Raw genomic sequence first — 27,579 nt, forward strand, 5'->3', positions numbered from 1 at the left:
AAATCACGTCAACTATAATAGGAAAACAAAGGAACAACAGGAACACCGAAGTGCAACAAAAACAAACGCCAACACACATGGAAACGAACTATTTGATAACAACTGCCATATTCCTGACTTGGTACAGGACATTTTAAGAAAAAAATGGTGGGTTTAACCTGGTTTAATGGCATGCCAAACCTCCCGCTTTATGACAATGTTAAAAAATATCGCTAAAACACTACGTGACAGAAATAAAACACAAACACACACAAGAACATTCATAACAGAGAAACGCACAAACAAATTATATAATAGTCGACATAACATGCAAACCGCAGAACAACAACGAACATATTCCATCGACGATACACACCACAGGATATCAAAAACAGTGACGCGCTTACGTAACTAACATGCAATCTCGAACTCCATACAATTATCATACAATATTCATCCAAACAACCCTCATGACAATGATGGCATGGAAAGGCAATTTTATAATTATTTGGACTACAAACGATAAGACATAACAGATTGTTCAATCGAAACCATAACAGAAACATCAAAAATAAATCCATGAAAGTTGGATGTACAAAACACCAAGACACGCTACACAGCAGTGCAAAATCAAAATCAGCACAACAGCCACATTCGGGAACACGACAACGGCGGCACTGAAAGGCAATTTTATAATCATTTTTGGACAACAAACGATACGACATAACACGTTATTCAACCAAAAACATTAAAAATAAATACATGAATGTTGGATGTACAAATATCGAGACACGTCGTACAGCAATGTAAATTCACTCTCGGTATAACAGTCATATTCGGGAATAGGTCTCGTTTGGTACTTAGCAGACATACAACATAGATATTAAACCACAATCTAAGACGTGGTAAAAATGTCATTAGTTAGTTTAGACACAGACACATCGTATAGATCAACCAATTCGTGATGGTGTCCATAAAATTTACGGATTGTCATTTTTAGTCTTTCCTCCTCATAACTCTGTTGGAGCAGTTTCTGCGTAAGGAGTACACTCCTGTATATGAAGTCAGTATATTGTGAACATGCACGAGCATAACGTATCAATTGAGATATGTACACACCATACGACGGAGCAGAGGGTATGTTACTGCAGAGAAATGGGAAATTGATAATTGGGAAGTTGAAATCATCCCGTTTGTCATAGATTTTAGTGTGAAGTCGTCCATCTGTGTTAATATTGGGGAAAAGTACTGGTATTTGGAAATCAGTTAACATCTGTGCAGTTTTGACAAGACAGAAAAGAAATGAGATCCGATATATAATAGATTAATTTCTCTCTGCACATAATGTAAACTAAGGGAGCATATTAAAATCAACCAGAGTATACCTCATGTTTATATACACAACAGCACTACTGTTAAACTGGTCATGGTAACGGCAGTTGATCAGGAACTACTTAACCTTCGGACGCATTTGAGTACATGGGTTGTTTAATAGGGTTCGTGTTGCTCAATTTATGGGTTTCTGACTAAAATTTCGTGTACTTTTGTTTGTCTTTTTATTTTTTCGTTTTGGGCATGCTGTTGTCCCTTTTTTTCTTCTACTCATGAGTTTTTTGTTAACCTTTGGTATATTTTTTATCCAACATAGTACTAACAATACTTCGTTTTAGTATATAAGATAAGAACATTCCTTATAAGCTTTATCAATATGCTTTCTCTTGTTTCAATTTCTTCGTTGCCATTAACAGTTATTTGAAGTAATCGTATCAGTTTTGAATTCTTAAAACAAGCGTGTATCAATATTAGATTTAACCTTAATGATTAATCGGGGCCTCGGTAATTGAGTGGTATAAGTAGTCAAACTACTGTATCGCTAGCATAAGAACACTGAGGTTGTGAGTTCGAATCTCGCACTTGGAAGGTGCACTCGACTCCAATCTTAATTGATTTAGTTTGCCAGTTTTCAAACCGAAAGTCGGTTGTTCTCTCCGGGCACTCCGATTTCTCTACCAATAAAAACTTACCGCCACGAAATAGCACAGTAGTGCTGATAGTGGCGTTAAACACCAATAAATCAACCAATCGTAATGATATAAACCAAACAGTATAAAAAAGACAACAAATATCATGTTTGCATTATGCAGTTTTAATGAAGCTTTCAAGGATTCATTTTTAGTAACTTAAAAACTTTTGGCCCTTCTATACTCGCAATTTCTGTAGTATTTAAAGGCGTCAATCCAGCAAACGGCATTCCTTTAGTCATCTCTACATTTAATTCCCTTCCGTTTGGAGCTAAAAACGTTATTTTTGAATCGGATAGGTAATACTCGCTGTTGATCTTTTCTAAAGACGACAGCTCCATAACAATCTGAAAAAAAATAATATAGAATTCAAATTTCTGAAATATAATAAATAAATTAAAAAAAATATATAATTCATTTAAAAGTATAAAATCAGCTCCCGAAATTATTATATATCAGAAATGTTCTTTTACCATTTCTTGATAAGAATACCGAGATGATTTCAAATGAGACAACTACTAGTATTCATAATGATCAAAAGACAAAGATGTGAACAGTTACAGGTCATCGTATTACCTATATCAATGAAAAAAGCCAATGCCGTATTACTATAAAAGGCACTGGGGTGATAAATGACAATTCTAAAGAAAATGCAACGGCCTGATTTATTGATATTGGAATTAGAATTCGATGTATTTAAAGTCAGTGTTTAAGGGTGCCAACCAACAGTATAATTATTTAATTCAAAGTTATGTAACAGAAAAATATCATAACGGAAAGTGTTGTCAATGTTCTTTTATCAAACAGAATTTAGAGGAATCTTTACTGAGTTTTACTAGATTTCATAACCATAAAGGAACAAGTCTGCTATTGAAGTGACACAATTGGTGTCCATATGAATATCTTCAACCTCTCAATAAACTTAGTTTTATCTATTTGGATAGACTGTACAAACTATAAAAAATATGCTGATTTAAACTATCTCTGCTTCTATCATAATTATTTTACTTAATTCAGTTAATTCAGCAGATTCATAACATACATCTAGGTAGCAGCCAGTTGGTATTGGTTCGGGAAAGAGTTTTGTCAAACTCCACAAAAAGACACTATTCATCTACTATTGAAAGCAAAACAGCTTTTATAATTTACAATGTATACCTTAGCTAACTTCCTGTAGTGATATTTTCACCCTTCCTTCCAATGTATTTGCCTTTTTTATTTCATTGTTAAAGTTAAAAGCCATCCTGTTGGTAGCTGCACTGTGTATATTTACTGTGAATTCTAATTTTACGACATCTGGTCTAGACAGGCAGAAAGGAAAAGGCGTGGGGTGTGCAAACCTAATTGAAAACTGATTTTACTCTACCAAATGTGTACCTGTAAAAAGTCAGGCTTTTTGAACAATGTGTTGTTCGTTGTTGTTTAACATTGTACATCTGTTTTTTTTTTTTTGGCGGATTTTGGGTGTTGATGGTTGATTATGTTCGCTGAACAGTGCAGTATTTTTGGCAATTCCTGTTACACCTTTTTTATTATGATAGCATGTATTATTTACCTTTGTAACAAGTTGATTATTAACTGTAAAATCATGCAAGTTGCTTAAATCATTAAACTCCGAATCGAGATTAGCTTGATTTGAGAAATAACTGGATCCAAACACTGCAACAAAAATCAAAATCTTTTTAATTACTTACAGATAAGGGAAAATACTAAGATCATTGTGTTTTCATCAGAAACGTTAAATCAGCTTAACAAAATAAGGATTTTTATAAACTATGTACATGGTAAAATTTAGATAAAAACAGAGTAGTAATTGCATGCAAAATGCAAACAAAATTCCAGCAATACTTGCCTGTTGAAAAGTTATTATTGACAAACCATACTTCAAGGATTGTCTCGCTGTGTTGAAGATCCATTGGTGGCCTTTGGCTGTTTTCTGCTCTTTGGTCGGGTTGTTGTCTCTTTGACTCATTCCCCATTTCCATTCTCAATCTTATTCAACCCTTTTGTTATTTGCATTTATATTTACCAAAAAAATAAGCTTTGTAATACAAAACAAACAAATGTAGCGAGAATAAAATGGAAAATTTACAAGGCATCTAATCAGTAGTGTCGGATCCAAAGCGAAGAGGGCGTATGCACGCCCTTTGATTACCCCCCTAAAAAATCATTTAAATCAAGGAATTACACCCATTTCAGAAATCCTGGATCTGCCCCTAAAATTGCTTTATAGAAAAAATAGCATGATAATAAGATTATGCATATAAAATTGTAATTTTCAAAATCTGAAGTTGAGTCGAAACATTCACCAATCCCAACAACAACATAAAGGATTTATAGTAATTTGATCTAAGCATTCTAGAATAAGTATGTGACATCTTATAAATTGCTTGAAATCTGATGGATAGAGTCCCATAATTTTAGAACCAAAAATTTTCAAAATCGAAAAAGAACTTGCAAAGATAATTGTCGACAAGTCAACATTTTGATGTAAAAGAAAAACACCTTGCAGGATATAATTCCATGGCTTTGTTCTTTAATTCACAGTTGATGCGTAATCGTCAGTTAGCAAAGAATTCCGCTCAAACCGGTGCTAGAGGCCGTCTTTAACTTGCAGTGAGGTGAGAGTTTGTTTGATCCGTGTTGAAAGCCTCACTGTGCTTTTGAGATGTAGAACACCAATAGACGCGATGTTCTTTTGGTTTCGCTGTGCAAATATTCATGTTGTGTCAAGGATGGATACCCGTATTCTTTCTTTTCTATTAACAGAAAGTTGTGTATGGTGTCCTTTTTTTGGGGGGGATAGGGAATATTTGTATCTTTTATTTTCGGATTATTGTAAATGTCTGTTTAAAAATGAAAAAAAAAAAAAAAAGAAGAATGAAAATGATGCTGCTTGAACCCTCACTAGTCATACCATCGTCTATTAAGCCTTCCAACAATATAACAAAAGAAATATTAAAGCCATATGAAAAGAATCTCTGGTGATTATACTGTTTAGGAACGCTTGATCATTATACAAGTGAAAATAAGAGTCGACAAGGAGAGGCGCACAGCTCGTTTCCATATTTGGGTATGTTGGATAGGTGCAGAAATTTTGACTTGTAATAGACCACCAAGAGACCCCTCAGAAAGTTGTACAAGGGGTCTTAGAAATATGTAGCAAAGGGTCTTAAACGTGATTCTCCCTACACGAGACGATTTAACGTCCTCATTCTGACCTGACCTTGCCTCGAATTTATACAAGTCTAAGAATTACCATATTTTGATACCCCAGTCAACCTATGGAGTTAACACATATTGAAGAGAGGCGAAAGGTACCAAAGGGATATTCAAACTCATAAGTCGAAAACAAACTGACAACGCCATGGCTAAAAACAAAATACGATCAAAAGACAAACAACAGTACACGAAACACAACATAAAAAACTATATACTGAGCAACAGCAACCCCACATAGGAGTTAAAATAAAACCTGTTTTCATTTGCCTTTCAATTTTGGCAGTATAGATAGAGAGGCGAATCATTCATATTTCCAAATGTTATTGAAAAAATTGTTGGGATCAAAGAATATTTGGAATTAGTCATACTTGAAAGAAAAATATTAAGCTTTATTTTTTGTCACAAAATTCATTTTACTTATTTATTATTTCAATCGCCGTATAATATTCCCAGTCAAAAAATAAGATTAAAATTGCTCAATGAAACAAGAATGTGTAAATGTAACACTGTATGAAAATATGTTCGCAGTTGTATAAACTGGCTGAATTTGCTCACTTAGTTATCTGTTGATCCACCATTTTCTTTGGAAAAATGGTTGTTCCAAGTCAGGAAAATGACAGTGGTTTCCATTTGTTCCGTTGGTTGATATAGTCTATCGTTTGATTTGGTTAGTTTTTATGGACTTCCCCCTTTTTGAATTTTCCTTGGAGTTCGGTATTTTTGTTAATACCTGTTTGAACCCCAAAAAAATCATGCTTTATTAATTATTCTTAAATATTTACCTCTGTACTACCAGGTAGATTTCATACCACGATGTCATGAAAATTGTAGAACTCATGATTGTGTGATATCCAAATTAAATTTTTTTTAAATAAAAAGAACTATTTTTTAATCAAATTCATGCAAGTGGAATGATCAATCATACGTTTACAATCGATCCGTGTTTTGCATGAAATTAGCCATATCTACCATCAAATTATGGTATGTATATTTTGCTGCAGAAACCTTTTAGCAAGAAAATATTGCGTTAATTGAAATAATTTTTAAGAAACGAAAAATAACCATAATATATGACAAGTCTTTCCGTTTGTTATACATGCTGGTTTAACGTTAACCTTGAGAAATTGTAATACTAAGTATATCAAAATCTAGAAAAAAATCGAAATTAACACAGAAGGTTTTTCACTTTTGCATGAAGGTTATTAGTTAGAATCTTGGGTTTTTTTCACAAGATACTTGCTTATTGCTTAGACTTTTAAATTAGGATTGACATTTAAAATCTTGCTGCCAAGCATGCTCAAAATTATTATTGAAAGTAGTTTAAGGAGCTGACAGCATAAGCTTTTCGATTATTGTTCAGATAGTAGTTAGTAGTTAGAAAGTGGTAAAAGGGATAAGCGGCACAACGAAATGCAATGGTTTACGTGTATAAATCACATCATTTTTTTCATATTTTCATTGCTAAATAAACAGTTTTTGTCATTGAACGCCCATCAGTTTTCAGCCATTATGAGGATTTTGTGAATTTCTACCATTGAGGGGAATAAATGAACCTAACTAAAGTCTAGCACGGATGACCCTTTTTATAGCCAAAGACGTTGTCGGAGAATTTTTGAAAGTACAATTAAATGAACTGGTAGGTAAAGATTCTAACTTAAACAATTACATCAAATGACGATATAAGAATTAAATGAATATCTGTCCATGATTTTAATAACACATTTCCTTGTTAACATACATTGAACTTTGCATTTTTTGTAGAGCCAACTGCACCTGTGGTAAAGACAGGCTATCTGAAGATTTATGAAAGTACGTATGAAAAATCAATCAACATAAAAGACATAAGCTTGACAAAAATAAGGATAATAGTATGAAAGTAAATAACAATTCACGGACAGGTTAAGAATATTAATTACATAACTGAGAGTAACGGATATAACAGCAACTAGCGTAATGATGCCACTGTTTTTGGGCGATCATCTTATTAAACTCGGTATTACTATTTCAACGAGAAAATTCTTGGTAAGTTGCTACTTTCCATTTATATGCGGTCAAGATGTCTTATTAATGGCGCATCACAAAGTGAAAGATGAAAAGAAGAAACAACAACAGAACGTATTTTTAGAACATTCCGTTCTAACATTTAAATTAAATACAAAGAAACCAAACATACATTTTGTAGCTTCATGCAATACTAGATAAGATAATTTACATCACATAAATACACCTTTGCCTGTAGTTTATTTCTAACATGAAGTTTATAATTAATATCAATATACATTTGTTCACAGAGGGATTCATTAGCAAAGGCTGGAAATCTCGATATTTTGTATTGTATCAAGACAGCAGTCTAATATGGTTTAACGACCACAGCAGTTACCAGCACAGTGGTGGTGTTAAACTGAAGGTGATTTTTTTTAAAACTTTTTTTTATATATTACAGTTTAAATGTCGTCATTTTATTGTGACAAAAATTTAAATAACTCATCAAAGATACCAGTCTTATACTTTTATCGCCAGACGCGCGTTTTGGTCTACAGAAGACTCATCTGTGACCCTCGAATAAAAAACGTTAAAAGGCCAAATAAAGTACGAAGTTGAGCATTGAGGACTCAAAATTTCGAAGGTTTTGCCAAATACAGCTAAGCTAATTTATTCATGGGGTAGAAAATCCTTAAGATTGTAAGAGTGAACTTACATTTGGAAGGCATACCTAAAATTCTAATTATGTAGGAAAATCTTGATCTTTTCATCCTTAAGACCTTTCATATTTAAATGTTACAAGAGAAGAAAAAAAAACCACACACAAAGACGTATACCATATAACCACATCACATTTAAACTTATGATACGACATACACATCTCTCAGTTTTGCTGTGACGTTTTTCTTCAATATAAAAAAATAGTTATTGATGTTATTTAAGATCCTTATAAGATATACAGTATTCATGAACTTCATGTTTAAATTAGGCATTCGACAATCAAAACAGAATTTTTGTTTTTCTGTCGAAAATACATATATTAAAACATAAGATTATTTCGTTCGCTGAATTTAAATAAAAGTGGGCGCTCAAATCCTTGCTTTCAATTTATGTTCATACATGCATAGAAGTATGTAATTGATCATTGACTGCTTATAAACTCTCCCTGTCAAGATTGAGCTAGACAAAATATTGCACTCCTGTTTAATTGTTTCTTTTTTTTTGTGTTTTTATGGTATGTAAACACGATTTACGTCCCTCTTTGATTACATTTATACTCACGTAACAGTTGTTGATTTCAGATGGTAGCAAACTATATGGCAGTAGGACCAATGTGTCTTCATATAACAGGGAGACCAGATCTTCCCAAAGGCAGATTGGCAACTCATATGATGGGTATACCTAATATTTTCAAGAAAGGAACGAAGAAACAAAATATCGTCATGAACTGGATATTGTTTGATGGAGGAGATGATGAAATGAAGTGAGTTTGAATTCAGATTAATATGTATGTCCTACAAACCCGAAGACGGCCAGTTATTCCAGAAACATGTGCGCACTCAAACCTGTATCAAATGTGCTCTGAATTGTTTATTATTACCCCCAATATCCTCCAAATTTGTCTTGGATATAGTCTTTTAAAAAAATTGTAAAAAGTAATGGGAAGGAAATTGATTTGTGTTTGTTCATCTTAAATATATCGCACACTATATTTACACTAATATGTATATATTACTCATTTACAGGGCTTGGCTAGATGCTATACAACCAACAGTAAGTACAAGATAATAACATTTAAAGTACATTTTTATTTTCTGACCAGATGTGTATTTCGACAATAGGTGTATCTACAATGATGATCACAACCTTAATATTCAAAAATCCAATACCGAATTCAAACGTTGTAGAGCTGATGGAAACTAAAAAAAAAGGACAAAAAGCAAGCCAAACCCGGACACGGATTCAGAGCTTTATATGAGGGAGATACATTCCATGATTTAATATGATTTAAGAAATTTCATAACAGTAAATTACAAAGAAACAATATTCGTATTTTCATACAAGTAGTCAGTACTGGCTACTGAGTTGGTGATACCCTTGCGACTTGCAGTCGACCCAGTATATCGACCCAGGGGTATTAACATCATTAACGGTACCAATTCTACAGCACATGATGCGCATTTCAACAATAAATGTCTCTTCAGTGATGCTCGAGGTCAAATTAAATAAAAATCCCAAACCTATAAATGTAGCTTTAGTTTAAATACTTGTGTAATCAGTGTTATATTTCTGGAACAAAAGTGATTTGTATATTAAAAATTAATTGAGATGCATTTTAGAGGATATAATTTTGTTTTCCTTTCTGTATGATAAAATGCGAAACAGTAATTAATTTTTTATCAATTGAAGTTGTGTTAATCAACTGAACTTTTCCTCGGATTTTCATTGATTAAAGTGATATATTTTATTTAAGCTACCTCCACCTCCTCCCAGACCAGAACGACCGCCTCATTCTCACCATGCAAAGCAGAATGGTCACTCACAACAGAATGGTCAACCACGACAAAACGGACAACCACCACAATATGGATTCAATCCTAATGTTGTGCATCGTAAGTGTGAAAAAGAAACAAATCTTAAGGTCACGAAATAGTAATTTTTCAATGTCATAATGTTTTGTAAGATTTGGCATAGAACTTTTTCATGTTGAACTTCAAGTGAATATAAACAAAAATAATGATGACCTGTTTAACGTAAACAAAAAGGGAAGAAGATAACAATTCAAAGAAAATCAATCAACATGATGATCAAGGAAAATCGACAAAATCAGTTTAAAAAAAAAAGATTGGACAACAATAAACAAACGGAATGGAGGGTAAATTCAGGTGCTCCAGGAAAAGTTAGAAATTCCTGCTCAACTATTGGCACTTGTTTGTTGCTCATTGAAAGTTATAAATCGATGATATGTCACATTCGCTAGTGTCTCAAACTAAGAAGAGAGTGTGGTTACGATAATAAGGTGTTACATATCCATGGCCATCTTAGTGAATAAAATCATGATGTAAGTCATGATAGGAGGCAGAATTAACTGTATTTATTGTATCCTTTATTTCAAGTTCGGTAGGATATATGCTTTTAACATAGTCACCAAACTCTGAATTATTTAGAGAGATTCATCATCTATATAGCAGAACGTGAAGTTAAAGGATAATGCTAGATGTTTTATTCCCCATTAGAAGTTTCTGTATGAAGTCAGCCCTATATGAATAATGGAACAAGTCGGCAAGAAGCGTATTACAGCTGGTTCCCATGGGAATGCCGATTGTTGTTGAGAAACGCGTCCTCAAACCTAACAAATATGTTGTCGATCAAGAAAACAAATATCTTGATATCATTTCAGTTTTGTTTGTTTAAACATGATCAAAGAATTACCCACAACATTTTGTTACGTAACGATCATCAATTCCGTGTTCTTCAAACTTCGTTTTCGGTGTTTTTCTCTACGAATATAGTAACAGAAGGTTGAAACAAACAAAAAATGAAGTTGGTGATCCTATGATTATTTTTATCAGTGAAACGGAAATTTATCTAACAGCAATGTTTCACATTTTTGGAAAATCTACGAATTGTTCATTGAGAAAGTTAAAATGTGTTTTCGTCGATTTCACTTGTTTTCTTTATTTCAAGACTATTCATTTAATTATACATCACAAGATAAAAAAGATATTAGGGTTCTGTTTATGACTAGAGTAAAGTTTAAAAAGATATTAGGTTTCTGTTTTTGATTAGAGTAAAAGTTTAACATTTTTAGAAGGGAAAAAAAACTCACTCAGGCAAAATTGACCTGTTATTGATTAAGCTGTTATATCATGGGTGTATTTTGGTCATATAGCTTATGAGGTATTCAAGTTTTATTACACCAGTGGCTTTTAAAAGTTGGGGTTTGAGAGTTGATGATGAAGGTAAATCCAGAAAATCTCTCTGGACGCACATTCACGTACGCAATGCCTTTTTTATTTGTATTTTTATCAAAACTTTGGTCAAATGCTCAATACATTGAAATTCAGAACAAAACATGCTAGTTCATACATGATTTATAAATTATGAAATATGTAACACTTTGTATAAACTGCGATTTGATTCAAATTTTTCCTATTGCAGCTGCTAACAACAATCCTGGTAAGTCAGCTATTTTTAATAAGTTTTTCTTAAAAAGTTTATCTTTGTATTATATTCAAAATATCAGATACTATATTTGACGCTGGATTAGACTTTGAATGCAAATCAAATGTTGCATACTGTTCATTTATTTTCGTGGGTATCAATTTTCGTGGATATTTGATTTCGTGGTTTTGCCGATCTCTGCATACAAAGCCTATAGAAAATTTGAATTTGTGGTTCACATGTACCCACGAAATCCACGAAAATTGGTATCAAACGAATAGTTATGAATCCACAGTACACTTTATGATTTATTTTGAAATATAAACAAACTAGAGACTCCAATGCACTGTATCGCTGACCTGGAACTTTTGCACAACACTGATACAATGTCAGAAGAATAGTTGTCTTTTATGGAAACTGTGTGGGTGAAAAATTTTGTCTGGCTGCAATTTTTTTTATGGACCGAGTATCATCCATCCGTTGTAGTGTTCAAGAAAATACTATGAAAAATGGGTCGTAATAATTATTGTCATTTAGGGGAAACAACTCCTGTCAGGAGTTTATTGACAATAACAAACGTATTAACTTTTGATTTGTAGATCTTGTATTGCTCATCTTTTTTGCTGTTTAAAGATTCAGTTTATCTATCATAGTTTTTAATATACCCGGTATTATTTAAGATACTGACATTGGTCGAAAATCACTATTGAAGGACAGTAATTTGCATTTTGTCTCTATCTCCTATAATTTTCATAAATGCAAATATGGGTAAAGATCATCATTCGCATAACTAAAAGTATACATTTTCATTCTAGGCAATGCTTGAATTGCAAATTGTATCCTGTCATAAGAAGTATAGATTATAAATTATATTAAAATATTTTCTACTATGATACTTTCTTCATTTTTAGCTTACCCACCAACAAATAATGGCTATCCACCAAACCAGCAAACAAGACAGAACGGTTAGTAAAAACAAACAAAAGCTATAAAGCAAACAAAAATTAAATAAATAACTTATTGGATGATTGAAGTCCAGTAAAATAATTATACTTGATTTAATTTATCATGGATACAGTCTTATTTATAGCCAGGGATCTGGGATCCTTGCCGAGATTTCAGCTTTTCGTCAAGTGAGCCAGGTTCCCGTGCAAACTTAATCAGAACGAAATATGAATAAAAAAGAAAAATACTTTGAAAGTGTTTTTTTTTCTGCATTTGGATTGTAATTATATGATTAATAAAAAAAACTAGTAATGAAATCACCCTTTATGTACGTCATCATGATTTGGTGGACCGTTATAGAATAAAGGTGTCACAGATGACCATGGAAATGTTTCTGTTATAATCACAATCATGTCCTCTTTTCTCGACTATGAATATAGAAATGAGAAGGCATCTCCCCGACGTTTGCGTGGGTTCTTGTTGTTCCATCTTTAATTTTCTGTGTAGTTCTTTGTAAACTGTTTATCTGTTCGTTATTTTTCTTTTTGGCCAAAGACAATGGTTAATTTTTTATTGTCCCTTTGGTATCTCCCACCTCATTTATGTATTTAGTGGTATATTTTTTTGTCAAATTGCTGGACATGAAGTAACTGATATGACTGTAAGTCAAGATAATGTTTATATAACTAACAAATTACCAAATTATAAAATTAAAGTGGCAGTACCAAAAGTAAAATTTCTGACAAATGGGTAAATTTTCAATATTCAAAAGATCCCCAAATATGAATTACAACATGTTCCAAAAAAAATTGAAAACAACACGTTATAAATTTCATGCGTTCGAAGCGCTTTTCTGGATTTACCTTCATCAGGAACGCTCAAAGCCAAATATATTAAAGCCAAGGATGTATAAGGACCGAAAACGTTGAAGAGCTATAAACCAAATAGGACCTAAAAAAATAGCCAAATCCATCTAAAGACCAACTTTGCCTGAGGGAGTTGAAACCTTAGTTTCTGTATAAATGACGCTTAAATAATATTATTTAAGGAATGACTAAAATATTTTTTCTCTCTATGAAGAAATAACATCAAAAATGTGGTGCACACTGAAGAACCCACGTAGCGTGTTATTAAAAAGTGTGCTACACATTTCTTAGGTTATTTCGAATAGACAGAAAAAAATATTAAAGTCATTCCTTATAATTTATTTCTAAATTCCATTTTAAGGAGTAAATCATGAATAACGTTGATGATCTCAATGTCACATGACAAAATTATGTCTATGAGCTAATAGACAAAAAACTTTCAGCCAATCAGAAGACTTGTTACATCCAAAATTAAATTATATAAGAATAATACATCCAAAATTAAATTAAATAAGAATAATGAATTCATTAATTTTTTTTATATATTACCAATTCAGGTCAAGGAGGTGGTCACACAACTGTTGTAGTACAGAATGGTGGAGGAGGACATCGTGACAATAATGACTTTGCAACTGGTAAGTTCAGTAGAAGCAGGAACTAGTTTTGGTGAAATAATCGATTGTTAAGCTTTAACAATATTTATTAAGAATCCATATTTGACATGATTGTTTCTATAAACCTAGGATTTTTTTTCTTCTGTCAATGGTTAGGATATAGACCTCTCATTTAAGTTTACGAAATCCATACAATCAAAAAATAAATAACCATTTTGCTGCTTGTATTATATGATGATTTTATCAGGAATATCATTGCCAAGGGCCTTGAACGTCATAGATGTATGAAAATATCGTTATATATAGAAAGCCAAAAGGACCTTGCATATACAAAAACTGTTTCTACAAAAAGAATGCGTTACACTAAAAAGTTGGAATAAGTTAAATTAATAAATAATGTAAAAACATTTTTTGTATTCTTGTCTTTCATTTTTAAGGTTTTGATTTTGCCATTTGATAAGGAAATTTCCATTGAATTTTCCGTGGAGTTCAGTATTTTTGTTATTTCAGTACTATGTTCCTATAATTTATCTTGATAAAAAAATTATTAGAAATCCTTTCAACATTTTTCATATTTGAATCGGACTATTGTCACAATTATAATCACAATGAATGTGTATTATGTTATCAAAACTTTTATATCAAAGTATAAAAACATATCACTCCTCAAAAGATACAAGATATGGTTGACCATACAAATACAAAAAAATGACCATAAGACAATAACACAATGGCGGGATGTACAAATACCCTGGTTCATCAACTTTCTGCTTAGACACTGCTGACGTTTTATAATGCCTGAGTATCAGCTTCAAGCTCTTGAATACCAAATGAGTTGGGAAATGTATATATCTTATGCAGGTGAAGTTGGTATATTGCTGCTAAGATGGGAGAAATCTATAATTTCAAAGTCAAGATCGTCTCATTTGTCATAGATTCATAGTAGTACATTTACAAACACATTCCAATCGTAGTATATATCATTATTGTATTGTAAAACATATACAAAGGCATCATTGAAACACGTTTGATTAAACTAGTTTTGATTTCACATTATATTTCAGGAATGCTTTTAGGAGGTGCATTAGGCTATGGTCTCGGTGGATACGGTCCAGGCTATGGGTGGGGATATGGTTGGGGCTGGGGACCACATCCTTATGGTGGATACTGGGGAAGTTGGAGCAGTTTTGGAAGTCATGGTGGTTTCGGAAGTCATGGTGGTGACATGAACATAGAGAATAATTACTATGACTGTGATCATGACAATGGAGATTACGGATATGATGACAATGATGTCGGAGATTTTGAAGCCGGAGATAATGGGGCTGGTGGAGACTTTGATGATGGTGGGGGTTGGGGAGGTGATGATGGGGCTATAGAGGTGATGGAGGATATGGAGGTGATGATGGAGGCTATGGAGGTGATGGTGGCGGTGATGGTGGTGGATGTGGAGGAGGTTGTGGTGGAGGATGCGGAGGAGGTTGTGGAGGATAGATGTCCCCTCTGTTTTGCAATACATTTGAAGGATTTTATTTTGTATTATTTTATAAGATATTGTTACAATTACTTAACATAGTACTATATACATAAATGTATCTAGATCAGATGTATTATGACATATATTTATTGACTTTTTCGTGTTTTTTGTCTTTTGTATGTCTTTCAACCAACAGAAGGCAGCAGGTCTGCTTAGTTTAAGAAATTTTTGTGCCATTTTATAATTTTATTATGAATCAATGACAGAAACAAGTCTATGTTGATATCTCGGGCATGAATTTGAAATACACTCGTCATGAGTTCACAAAGACGAGCTTTTCGTTTTTATATTTTTTTTATTGTGATATAAATGGAAACAGACTTTTTTCACTCAGGTTTTAAATAAGTCACTAAAAGGTCAAAATAAAACTTTCTATTTGATATGACATTAAAATTCTAACACTTGTTAAAATATCAACTTTAAGATTGTCTCATTACCGCCTATTGTCTATGAGACAAACATAATCTATACAGTTTTAATATGTTCCATTTTGAGATTTATAAATATACTATTTATCTGAAATATATTTGTACTGCAAATATTTTTATTGGTATTTCAATGTTAATATGCTAGACAATATCGTGTGTTTCTTCTGTTTCATTGGGGAAAATGTCTGTCATTACAGTTGTGATATAAGTAATGAATTCCGTCCCTAATTTAGTTACATTTATATTTGATATCAAATACCCCTTTACATTGATGTAGAATAGTATTTATTATTTTATGATGTTTTTTTTTTGTGGTACATATACTGAACAGAGTGAAATATGCCATGAATATTATTATTTATGCATTTTTGCTCAAGTAAATATTTGGTTTTAGATGTATATTTGTATAATGTTTTATTTAATTTTGGTTGTGTTTATTTAAATTTAATTTTTGCTGTTTTGTTTTTTAAATTTTTAAGTGTTGCATTTATAACTATTTTTATGCATTCTGTCTATGATATGATGAGAATAATACTCTATAAATTTCCTGCATCCGAAAAGCTTTTCTTGATTTATCCTCACCTGAAATGCCAACATTATCTTATTACATAGGTTTTCTTTTCTGTGGCAAACAAAGTGTAACTAGCTGAGCGAAGGTATTGACAAAAAAGTACAAACATATCTTTATTGCCTGCAGAAAACATACTGATCATGGTTGAAAATTTATGACAAGAATTTTTATTTGCTACATGTATTGTTTTCTTTCTCATTCTCTTTTAAGCCGATTTCAAAAAGTCATAATTCTTTCAATACCTGTTGATACAACTGAATCCTTATTAGTATTAACAATCGAAAGAAAGACACTATAAGAGTGGTAGATTATTAAAAAAAAAAATCAAACGCGTTACAATTTCATGAAATCATTTCAAACGCGTGAACCTGAAAAAATCAGGTCTTGAAATTGTGAAGGTCTTTGAAGGTATTAAGTATCATATTAAATAAAAAATAAGGAGATGCGGTATGATTGCCAATGAGACAATTATACTCCAATCATCGTATGAGTTTTGTTTAGGAAAATAACAACTTCATAGCATTTTACAAGATTTAATCAAATCTGTCAGAGTCATATAAATAAAAAGAAGGTATTAAACAGCTTAAAACTGTTGTTTCAGTTTTTATGTCGACTCTTGCTAAAGTCACAGAATGCGCGAAAAGGGATGCTAATTTGTCGGCAATAATGGCATTAAAACTATTTGCATCAAGCTGTATATTTCCGAAGACAGAAGTTCTGGTCATATATCGGTACCTCATTTTCTGATTTACCTCATTTTCTGATTTTCCTATCTGTCAAATGTTCATTGTCCTTGATCTCATTTCCACAGTTTAGTGACTGCTTAAAAACTTAATAGTTTTTTTTTCACGTAATTTTTCACTTACTGTAATTGGTATACTGGATCCTTGTAACGACTGGGTTTACCTGACATTGGCATCATTTCAAGGATCACTAAGCATTGTGATTTTTCATGGTCAAGTCCATACCTCAGATACTAGAGGCAATATGTCAACTATATTTGGTGTATGGAACTATTGTACGTGCATATATGTCCGTCAAACATTGCTTATCTGGCCTTGACCTAATTTTCATGGCTCAGTAGTCAATGTTAAGTTGTCGTGGTTTGGTTTGTTTCTTAGATACTTAAAGCAATATGTTAACTATACTTGGTGTAGCGAATAATTGAATGGTGTATATATGTCCTTTTAACGGAACATCGATAATGTTAAGTGTATATGATACTTGAATTAAAACTTTAGCTTTAAGACTTTTAACATAATTTTAATCATGATCAGTAAAGCAGGCGAGATATTTCAACCTGCACTTGAATGTTGTTCAGCTCAAAACCCAAGGAAATGTACCTGTAGACGTACTAGATAAACACATTACTTACGCACATAAAATATTTGAAATTCTTTTAATTTGTTATTTGTTAAATGTTATGTTTACTATAAATAAATCGTTCTGAAATACGCATGCGTTATTGATAAAAGAAGCTATGTGGTTAACGTTAATGAGAACAACCATCCAATTTTCCAACCCAAAATAAAAGGGGTCTACAATATATATGCGAAAGGTTTTTAAGCTGAGGGAAAGAAGTGGACATAAAAATATGATGATTTGAACACAAATATCTAAGTTGTTTGTCGTTTTTATCGATAATGGACACCTGATATTCACATTGTTCTTAGTGATCTGTAGGTCGAATCTTTTTGTAATTAAGGTGATTAATGAGTTAGTATTCTTGCTGACGAAGCAAACATAAAATTACTTAATCAAAAATCGAAAGCAGTTGGGTTCGTTGACATGGTAAGAGTCTCCTGCTATATATATATGCTTCCACCACCCGTCATGCGAATCGACAATCAGTCAAAATGTCACAAACGGGAATAGGACACAATCCGTTATTTACAGATTCAGACCACTATTCTTGTATCTAAAGATCTAAGACTACTAAAATATGTCACTAGTGTGTTGTAAAACAGAATTATCAAGACATATCGATTAACCAATTCGTAATTGGGACAATTAAAGCTTTTGTAGTGTCGAATTCAGGCGTCCTTCCTTATAACTCTGACGGAGCAGTGTTTGTTCAAGGAGCTCACTCCTGTTAATGATGTCCATATAAAGTGAACATGCATGAGCGTAGCGTATTAATTGAGATATGTAAATGCTATAGGATGGAACAGAGGGTATTTCACTGCCAAGAAATGGGAAGTTGATAAAGTGAAAGTTGAAATCATCTCTTTTTTCATAGATTGAAGTCGTCCATATTTTTCAATTTCGAGTAAAATGTCAAGATTTTTAGCAGACCTTCTAGTTTCGGTAGTCACCTTAATTTCAAGTTCACTGGGATATATGTATGGCAAGCCGTTTTTGTATTTATTCAATTTCAAGATGTCTTAGAAAGTAAATAAGATATCTAACAAATTATATAAGATATCTTGTATTCTATATGAGATATCTTAATTATTTGATTTGAAGATAATAAGATATCTTATATACTTTAAAAGATATCTTATTAACCTTGTAAGATATCTTATTAACTTATAAAGATATTTTTTAAACTAAATAAGATATCTTGTATAGTTTAAAAGATATCATATCTTTTTAAAGATATCTTTTAAACAAATATTTATATATATCTTTAAAAGTATATGAGATACTTTATAAGATATCTTATAAGCAATACAATATATCTTATATAATTAACATACTCTATAACAATATATTAAAAATTCAGTCAGTGGCGCACGGAAGTAGTCAAGAAGACAGTATTATTTTTTTGGGGTTGACAGGATACACATAATCGTTATTAGTTTCAACTTCAAGGTTCTTATGCAAGCAAATGTAATAAACAATGATTTTATACAGGTTTTTTTTCTGGTTTTCACTTTACATAGGGCTTTATCTCTGATCTTATTTCTGGGTGCACAATTCTGATTCTACGTATTTCACCTTTATCAATATTAGGAAAATCTGTTTGAACGATTCCATATACCCTTATATTTTAGGGGTTTTTAGATTCAGTGTCGAGATAATGTATATTATTTAGCGTTGTCTGCGAGAAATAAATAATTTTTCTAACAAAGTAACTAAATTCAAAACCAATATAAATATAGTTAACATATATATTTTATTTAACTGTGTAAATTGATTGGAATGTGAATGACAACATAGACCTAAAAATCTTTTTGGTCTATCCCGTTTAACACATGACATTTACGCAGGAACTTCTTCCATGGTTACACTAATGTCCTGACGAATGTCCTGACCGATATGAAAAATGCTAATAACTTTTTGTTCTTCAAAGGATCGACTTCAAATTTGATATCAAGGAAGATTATAACATGAGATATAGAAATATAAGAAAACAATTTGAAAAAGATAATTTAAAGAGTTAGAAAACTTGACCTGACCAACGTCGACTCTGCACTGACTAATGTTCTGACCGATAAGAAAATGCTAATAACTTACTTTTTAATGAAAGAATTGACTTCAAGTTCACTATCAAGGAAGATTATAATTTTCAATATAAGAATTTAAGTAAAAAAATGAAAAAACATATTTTGAAATGTTAGAAAACTTGACCTGACCAACTTAGACTTTGCCGTGACAAATGTCCTGACCGATATAAAAATGTCAGAAAGAATTGACCTCAAATTTAGTATCAAGGAAGATTATAACATTTAACATAAGAATATAAGAAAAAAATAATTTTTGAAGTTTAAAAAAATTGACCTGACCGACATCGGCTCTGTCGTGACAATGGAATGATTGTTCGAAAAAATGGAAATAACTTTTGTTCATGTCATAAATAAATGACTGCAATATATATTTCAATATATTTTTTTTATTATTAACATGACTATAAGTAAAAAGAAAAAGTAAAAATACATTATAAGGGTAGAGAAAAATGACCTGACCAATGTCGAACTTGTGAAAGATCGCTGTTCTGAATGGCAGTAAAAGAAAATGTTGTATTTCTTATAGTAAATTATTGAAAATATAAATATCCGATCACAATAACAGAACATTAATTGCAGAAAGATAAGGATGAAATGAAATGTAATGGAAATATGAGGACCGGTTACTTAGTGTGAGTATTGTTTAAATGTACAACTACTGTCAAAACTCTATTTGTTAATCTGATTATGGTCTAATCATGATTAGATTAATCACCTGCTTGTTGATTTATAAGATATCTTTTTGGGTTTGTAAAATATCTTATTTAGTTATAAAGATATCTTATTTAGTTATAAAGATATCTTATTTAGTTATAAAGATATCTTATTAAGTTATAAAGATATCTTATTTAGCTTTAAATATATCTCTATCAAATTAAAAATATATCGTTTTAGTTTATATGATAATTTATTTAATATAAAAGATATCTTATTTAATATATAAGAAATCTTATAAAGTATGTAAAATATCTTAATAACTTCAAATAGATAATTTATCTAATAATCATGAAACATTACTAAAATTGAGAATGAAAATGAGGAAAGTGTCAAAGAGACAACAACCCGACCAAAGAGCAGAAAAAAGTCCAAGGTTTGACCTTATTTGAAACTTATGTTGAAAGTATTTTGAACTATGGTTGTGAAATATTGGGGTATCGTAAGGCAGATAAATAATAAGCAGAGCTTGTGCTTTAAAATTAAAAATATTTTCGTTAAATATAGCTTCAACTATGTAGTGTTAAGATTAGTCAAAAAGATAGATATTGTAGATTTTTTTTCTGAGATAATTAAAGGAGAGATTGGTTGATACATTTATATGCGAAGCAAATGCTCTTTTGAAGTCTGAAATATATGTCAATTATATAAATATATTTTTGTGCACAAAATATATGTCAATTACATAAATATATTTTTTGTGCACATACTTTACAATTTTACCTAGACAAGCAAGTGAATTATATTCATAAACTTTATATTTGTTTATACCGTATTTTTGCACATAATTTGTATATAGAGACAGGACTATATCATAATACTGACAGGAAAGATAAATTATGTACTTATTGTAATACAAGTTTCATTGAAGACGAATTTCATTTTGTATTCTGATGTAATAAATATGCTGAAATTAGGGGAAACTATACCAAACAATATTATGGGAGACACCCCTCTACTTATAAATTGATAAATTGTTATCTGTACAAAATATTGAAAAAACTAAACAATCCTAAATACCTAAAATTAGCTGAGAAACTACGCTGCTAATTTTGAACATTTCTATGTATGTCATACTTTACGATTGTATGACTTATATAGTGCATGTATAATTAATTTATCAAAGATTGTATATATCTTATAAAAGAGGGACGAAAGATACCAGAGGGACAGTCAAACTCATAGATCGAAAACAAACTGACAACGCCATGGCCAAAAATAAAAAGACAAACAGACAAATAATAGTACAGATGACACAACATAGAAATCTAAAGACTAAGCAACACGAAACCCACCAAAAACTGGGGGTGATCTCAGGTGCTCCGGAAGGGTAGGCAGATCCTGCTCCACATGTGGCACCCGTCGTGTTGCTTATGTTATTACAAATCCGATAAATAGTCTAATTCGGTAGGTCACATTCGTGAAAAGGGAAGGGTATTGCAGTTACGACATAAGTATAAAGCTGTACTTGCTTTTGGAATAAAGCATTATTATAAAGAATACAAGACATATTATATACTTTATAAGATATCTTATTTATCTAAAAAGATATCTTATTTATCTAAAAAGATATCTTATTTATCTAAAAAAAGATATCTTATTTATCTAAAAAGATATCTTATTTAATTAAAAAGATATCTTATTTAGTTTATAAGATATCTTATTAAGTTTATAAGATATCTTTAATAGAGAAAATATATAAGATATCTTTTTGAATTAATAAGATATATTATAACCTAAATAAGATATCTTTATAGACTGTTTTATAAGATATCTTATTTTAGATATCTTATTTGATTTATAAGATATCTTATTTAATTTATAAGATATCTCAATGACTTAATAAGATATCTTATTTAGTTTTAAAGATATCTTTTAAACTTAATAAGATATCTTGAAAATGGAATAAATATAAAAACGGCTTGCCATATATATGATATGTAGGATATCATTGTAATTTGGGTTATATAGTAACATAGTGAATTTAAAGAACTTTACAAGATGCATATCTTTTTCTTTGAGAAGGTTCTGTATTCATTCTGCTTCGTATCAGTACAAAACAAGTCAACCAGTAAGGGCGCAAAAAAGTACTTATTAGAATACACTTTTGAACTATCAATCTTCTAAGCTCAACGATTATGTTGTCAATTAAAAAGTCCAGCATTTTGATGACATCATCTTTGGTGAAATTTTGTTAGAATCAGTGAGGTTCTTCATGAAATAAGATTTTTCACAACATGTAATTTGAATCTACGATTTCCGTTTTTGTAGAAATTGCTCTGTTTCATGAGTCGATGTTGTCGATCTTTTAATTCTGCATGAGGAGTAGCAGTGTAGAGTTCAGAAAAATAAAACATTTTGATATTACACTAAACTGCAAAATTGTAAAGATTGTGATTGAAGATTTGGGGGTAGATTTACTTTTTAAGAATCCAAATCTGATTTTCAAAACTAGTTGAATATATCTAATCAGAAAATATTTGTAGAGGCCATCTTTTACAGTAGAAAAATAGTAGTAAGAACTAAAACTATATTAATATTGAATAATTAAGATAGTGGTTGGCTAGTTAATCAATGTAAAACTGAGGAATAACTTTTAATTATTATATAATCTTTTATTTTAATTTTGTTTATTCTTTAACGATACAAACATAGTTATCAATAGCAATAACTTTCAATCTTCTGTTTGTATAACAAATTTCAATGCAGAAAAACAGTAACAAACATATTTTTAAACTATGGATTAACGAATTGATATTCATCACAAAAATTACCAATAAAAACCATTTGATTAGAAAGGGAAAGTTTAACAACTAATATTAAAAGAAATTTTACCTTTCCTAACATTTCTCTATGATACAAGATAAAACATCACACATACAAATATTTTATTATAGTCTCACCGCTCTATTTACATAACTTTATACATAAATAGATTTAATAACAATTATAATTTGAAACAATGAGAGCAACTATAAAAAAGAATTATGAGCTACTATAAAATACCTAAACATTTAATATACTATATATAAAAAAGAAGATGTGGTGTGATTGCCAATGAGACAACTCTTCACAAGAGACCACATGACACAGAAATCAACAACTATAGGTCACCGTACGGCCTTCAACAATGAGCAAAGCCCATACCGTATAGTCAGCTATAAAAGACCCTGAAATGACAAATGCAAAACAATTTAAACGAGAAAACTAACGGCCTAATTTATGTACAAAAAAATGAACGAAAAACAAATATGTAACACAGCAACAAACGACAACCACTGAATTACAGGCTCCTGACTTGGGACAGGCACATACATATAGAATGTGGCGGGGTTAAACATGTTAGCGTGATCCCAACCCTCCCCTAACCTGGGACAGTAGTGGAACAGTACGACATAAGAACGAACAATAAAAATCAGTTGAAAAAAACTATATACAGGTATATATGATACTATTTTGAAATATGGTTTTGAGCCATAATAAAGGAGTTATAATGAATAAACATTGTTTTGTCAAATAAAGGCAACAATGGTACTATACCGTTGTTCAATATTCATAATTCGATTAAGCAAAACCAAATCCGGGTAACAAACTAAAACCGAGGGAAACACATCAACTATATAACGAAAACAACAGAACAACAGAGACGCTGAACTACAACAAAAGCAAACGCCAAAGAGATACCATAAACCGTGATGGCAAATTGTATTTGTATCTTGTTAACGAACCAACGCTTGTCCATTGTGTCTTTTTATTCGAATCATTGCTATGCATGTTCATAATTACAATTCTTTCTTCCCGTAATTTACAAAATAAGGAATATTCGAACAAATTGTCACATGAATCTGAAACTCTTGGTAGAAAAATAATTTTACTCAGACGTTAATTTACATTCATTGCAAAAATCGAAAAGAAAGATAAAAAAACCCATTTCTTTTAGGAAAAATATATAGAAATTACACTTAAATAAACGGAAAAATAATAAAAAAAAAATATGAAAAACATATAGAATTGAATTATAGCTACAACTTTTACTTCCAATGATATCTCTACGATTCTTCTTAACTACCAACTTACATTATACATACGTCGTTTTTTTTTTGCAAACATAAAGACATTAGCCTATGCATCCGGTGTTGATAATTTCTTAATCTAACTTGTGTAGACTAAATGTAAATCGACGAGGTAAATTTGAGTTCATACTAATATTTGGCTTCCACTTTGCGCATATGACCCTGGCTTTGTTGTCTAGTAATTATAAACCACTGGTATTATACAAGTAAATCTAGAGAAGAGAAGAAAAACAATACTATTTTACTATGAAAAAAACTAAACCAGATGAACAATTTCTGAACAGAATGCAGTTTACATAACTTGGAACAGAACAATAAATCTTCACGAGATGTTGAGTTACTAGTTATCCTTTTCATTTGGAAAGCAAAATAAAACATGAACCTTCCTGATTTTCACTTGTCGCGAAAACTCATGCCCGAACGTTTGTCCTTAACGTTTCTTTTATTTTCTCCCAGAATACAATATTTCCTTGGACGTCATTAGGATATTCGATGTAAGACTGTTTCTGGACTAGTTCTAGCATGACTAGTGGAAGTTCCTTAGGCTGAAGCTGTTCATAAAACACAAGGAATAAAACATTTCTTCCATGTCGTGAATAAATACTCTCCATACGTGCCATGTTGAATTCGAACATGCAGTAATATGAATCGAGAAACTTTCTTGTTATAAGACAGACTGTTGTTCTACTTGTGTGGATACAATTTGTTATGTTTACAGTGATGTCTTGTCCGGGCATAAAATCCCGTTGATGTATGCAAAGCCTTAAGTTTTCTTCTTTTTCAAGTTTTTCAATGCAGTCTTTAAAGACAAAGCTTCTGTCATCATCGGAGTATGATATAAATGCGTCATATGTATATTCATCGTCATCTTCGGGTGATATTTTCCTATAGCTGTACTTTCCTTTTGTCATGTAGTACATGTATTGTATTTTCCACCGATATCGATACACTAAACTTGCGATTACAGTCATGATAACCACTAGGAGTGCCATTGACCCACCTATTATCAGTCCTATGTATGATTTGCAAGTTTCTTCTAACAGAAGGACTTTGTACTCGAACGGATTCATGATAATTGTGCTACCATTCTCGAAAGTACAGATGTACCCTTGAAGGTCAACAAATAAGACATTGCGTTCGATCATCCATCTTAAAAAAGGAATTGTCTTGCATGTACATTGCAATAAATTTTGAGAAAGATCTATAGTAAGCTGTTTGTGTGCAACTAATATGTTAATAGTACGCATAGTTCTTTCATTAAAAAACTTGATTTTATTATAAGAGAGATTCAGAAATTCGAGTTCAACCAAAGACGACAAGTTGAATGTGATGTCTTGTATTTCATTGTTACTTAAATCAATATGTTTTAATAATGGTTGAGAATCAAACGTGAATGGTGCAAGTTCTTTTATATCATTTTGAGATATATCAATAAATTTGATCAAACTGAAATCCCCGTAAGATTTCTTTTCAAAATAAGATTTCGTCGATAAGAAATCCCCTAGTAAATTTTGCTTTAAAATTAGACGAGTAATGTGTCTTATATCAAGTGTAAATCGGATGAGACCGTTGTTTGATAAATCCAAAATGTGAAGAGTTGGTGGCGGAGCACCAATAGGTACTGGAAAGTGTCCTGCTTTTCCCGAGTTGTCTGTTATGTATATTTCAGTGATATTTTTTGTATATAGTTCTTTAATAAAAATGTACAAAGGGAATGTTTGAAAAGGCATTGTCGAGTGGCCCAGTTTCAAAGTTTCAATTGAAGTGAATCTTAATTCCGACGCCAGTCTCTCTAATGGCGACATTATTCCACCTTTTTTTGAATCGAAAGAAAATTCAAGATGCTTGAGGTATCTCAATTTTCGGAATGTTTTTCTTGTAAATGATATTTCATCAATCGCATGTAGTAGAATATTTTGCAAAAATTTAGTATTTATGAATGTCATTTTTGACATTGAAAAGTGTAAATTGTTCCCTAATACCAATGATTTTAATTTCCGTAGGGAGCGAAATCTTTTTCCGAGAAAATTTTCTCCACAATCACTAGCATCTAATTCCAGCGTTTCTAGAACAGACAAATCTACAATTGTTTTATCCGGAAAACTTGAACAAGATGAAGACCTAATATTGTTATTTTTTAAACTTAAATGGGAAAGAAATTCCAATTGTCTAAAGATTTTTGTTGGAAAAGTATGGTTGTTATAAACCAGTTTATTATTGTCAAGAGAAAGGTAACGTAATTTCCTGAGGCCATTGAATGTAGCGATATTTATTGATGACAATCTATTAAACGACAAGTCTAGTGTTAAGAGATGTTTCGCAGCTTCGAATATTCCTTTGCTGATGGAGTCAATCAAATTGTGTGATACATTTAGGAATACAATTGACTCGGGTAAATTCGGGATTCTTGTTATTTTTTTCCTCGAACAATCCACATCTACATATCCGGTTTTCGTTTTACTACACTGGCATCGCTCGTCAAATTTGCACGGACCTGTCTGACCAATTTGCACGCAGGAATATATGACGCATATGTATATCAAACCAAGCATTTTTTGGTAATCTGAAAAAAAACCCAACAAAAAACAAGCGTAATTGAATAATTTCATCATGCATTGTACAAAAATATATAAACAGTAGTTGTAAGTTGATCTGTCAATCATTTGGATATTTTTACAAATTACTAAACAAAGGCTCTTACTAAGATGACTGACTATACAAATGTCGGTATTTGAATTTTACAATGCCTTCCAGAAAAGTCGTCAATCTAAGGTTATAAAACTTACAGGATAACGTAGCTGTCTATAAAAAACATCACTTCAATTAAATTTGACAGTTACAAGAGCTATTTAAAACAAATGAATAATAATGACAAAGTTTTATTTAACAATGCGTAGACGAATGGTGATATCTATTAATTTACAATTCAAAACTAAAAGGATCAGAATTGGTTTTCGAGATATTTTGCTATTTAATTACATTACCATTTATCAAGCATGTAAACACATTTCAA

The 27,579-nt window shown here is 31.3% G+C and overlaps 1 protein-coding gene and 1 long non-coding RNA gene across 2 annotated transcripts; both read right to left on the bottom strand.

Moving 5' to 3' along the window:
* Positions 1–2,104: 2,104 nt before the first annotated feature.
* LOC127738672 (uncharacterized) lies at positions 2,105–3,661 on the bottom strand. Its single transcript, XR_008000134.1, has 2 exons — positions 3,556–3,661; positions 2,105–2,347 (listed from the first exon to the last, which is right to left on the bottom strand). It is a non-coding gene; the product is annotated as an uncharacterized LOC127738672 (long non-coding RNA).
* Positions 3,662–23,371: 19,710 nt separating this feature from the next.
* Positions 23,372–27,123, bottom strand: LOC127738663 (toll-like receptor 4). The gene has a single exon (XM_052249992.1). It carries the CDS (start codon positions 27,116–27,118, stop codon positions 24,977–24,979), a length of 2,142 nt encoding a protein of 713 aa, XP_052105952.1. The 5' UTR covers positions 27,119–27,123; the 3' UTR covers positions 23,372–24,976.
* Positions 27,124–27,579: the final 456 nt, after the last annotated feature.

The sequence above is a fragment of the Mytilus californianus genome, unplaced genomic scaffold (assembly GCF_021869535.1).
Source record: "Mytilus californianus isolate M0D057914Y unplaced genomic scaffold, xbMytCali1.0.p SCAF_4, whole genome shotgun sequence".
Classification (NCBI taxonomy): domain Eukaryota; kingdom Metazoa; phylum Mollusca; class Bivalvia; order Mytilida; family Mytilidae; genus Mytilus; species Mytilus californianus.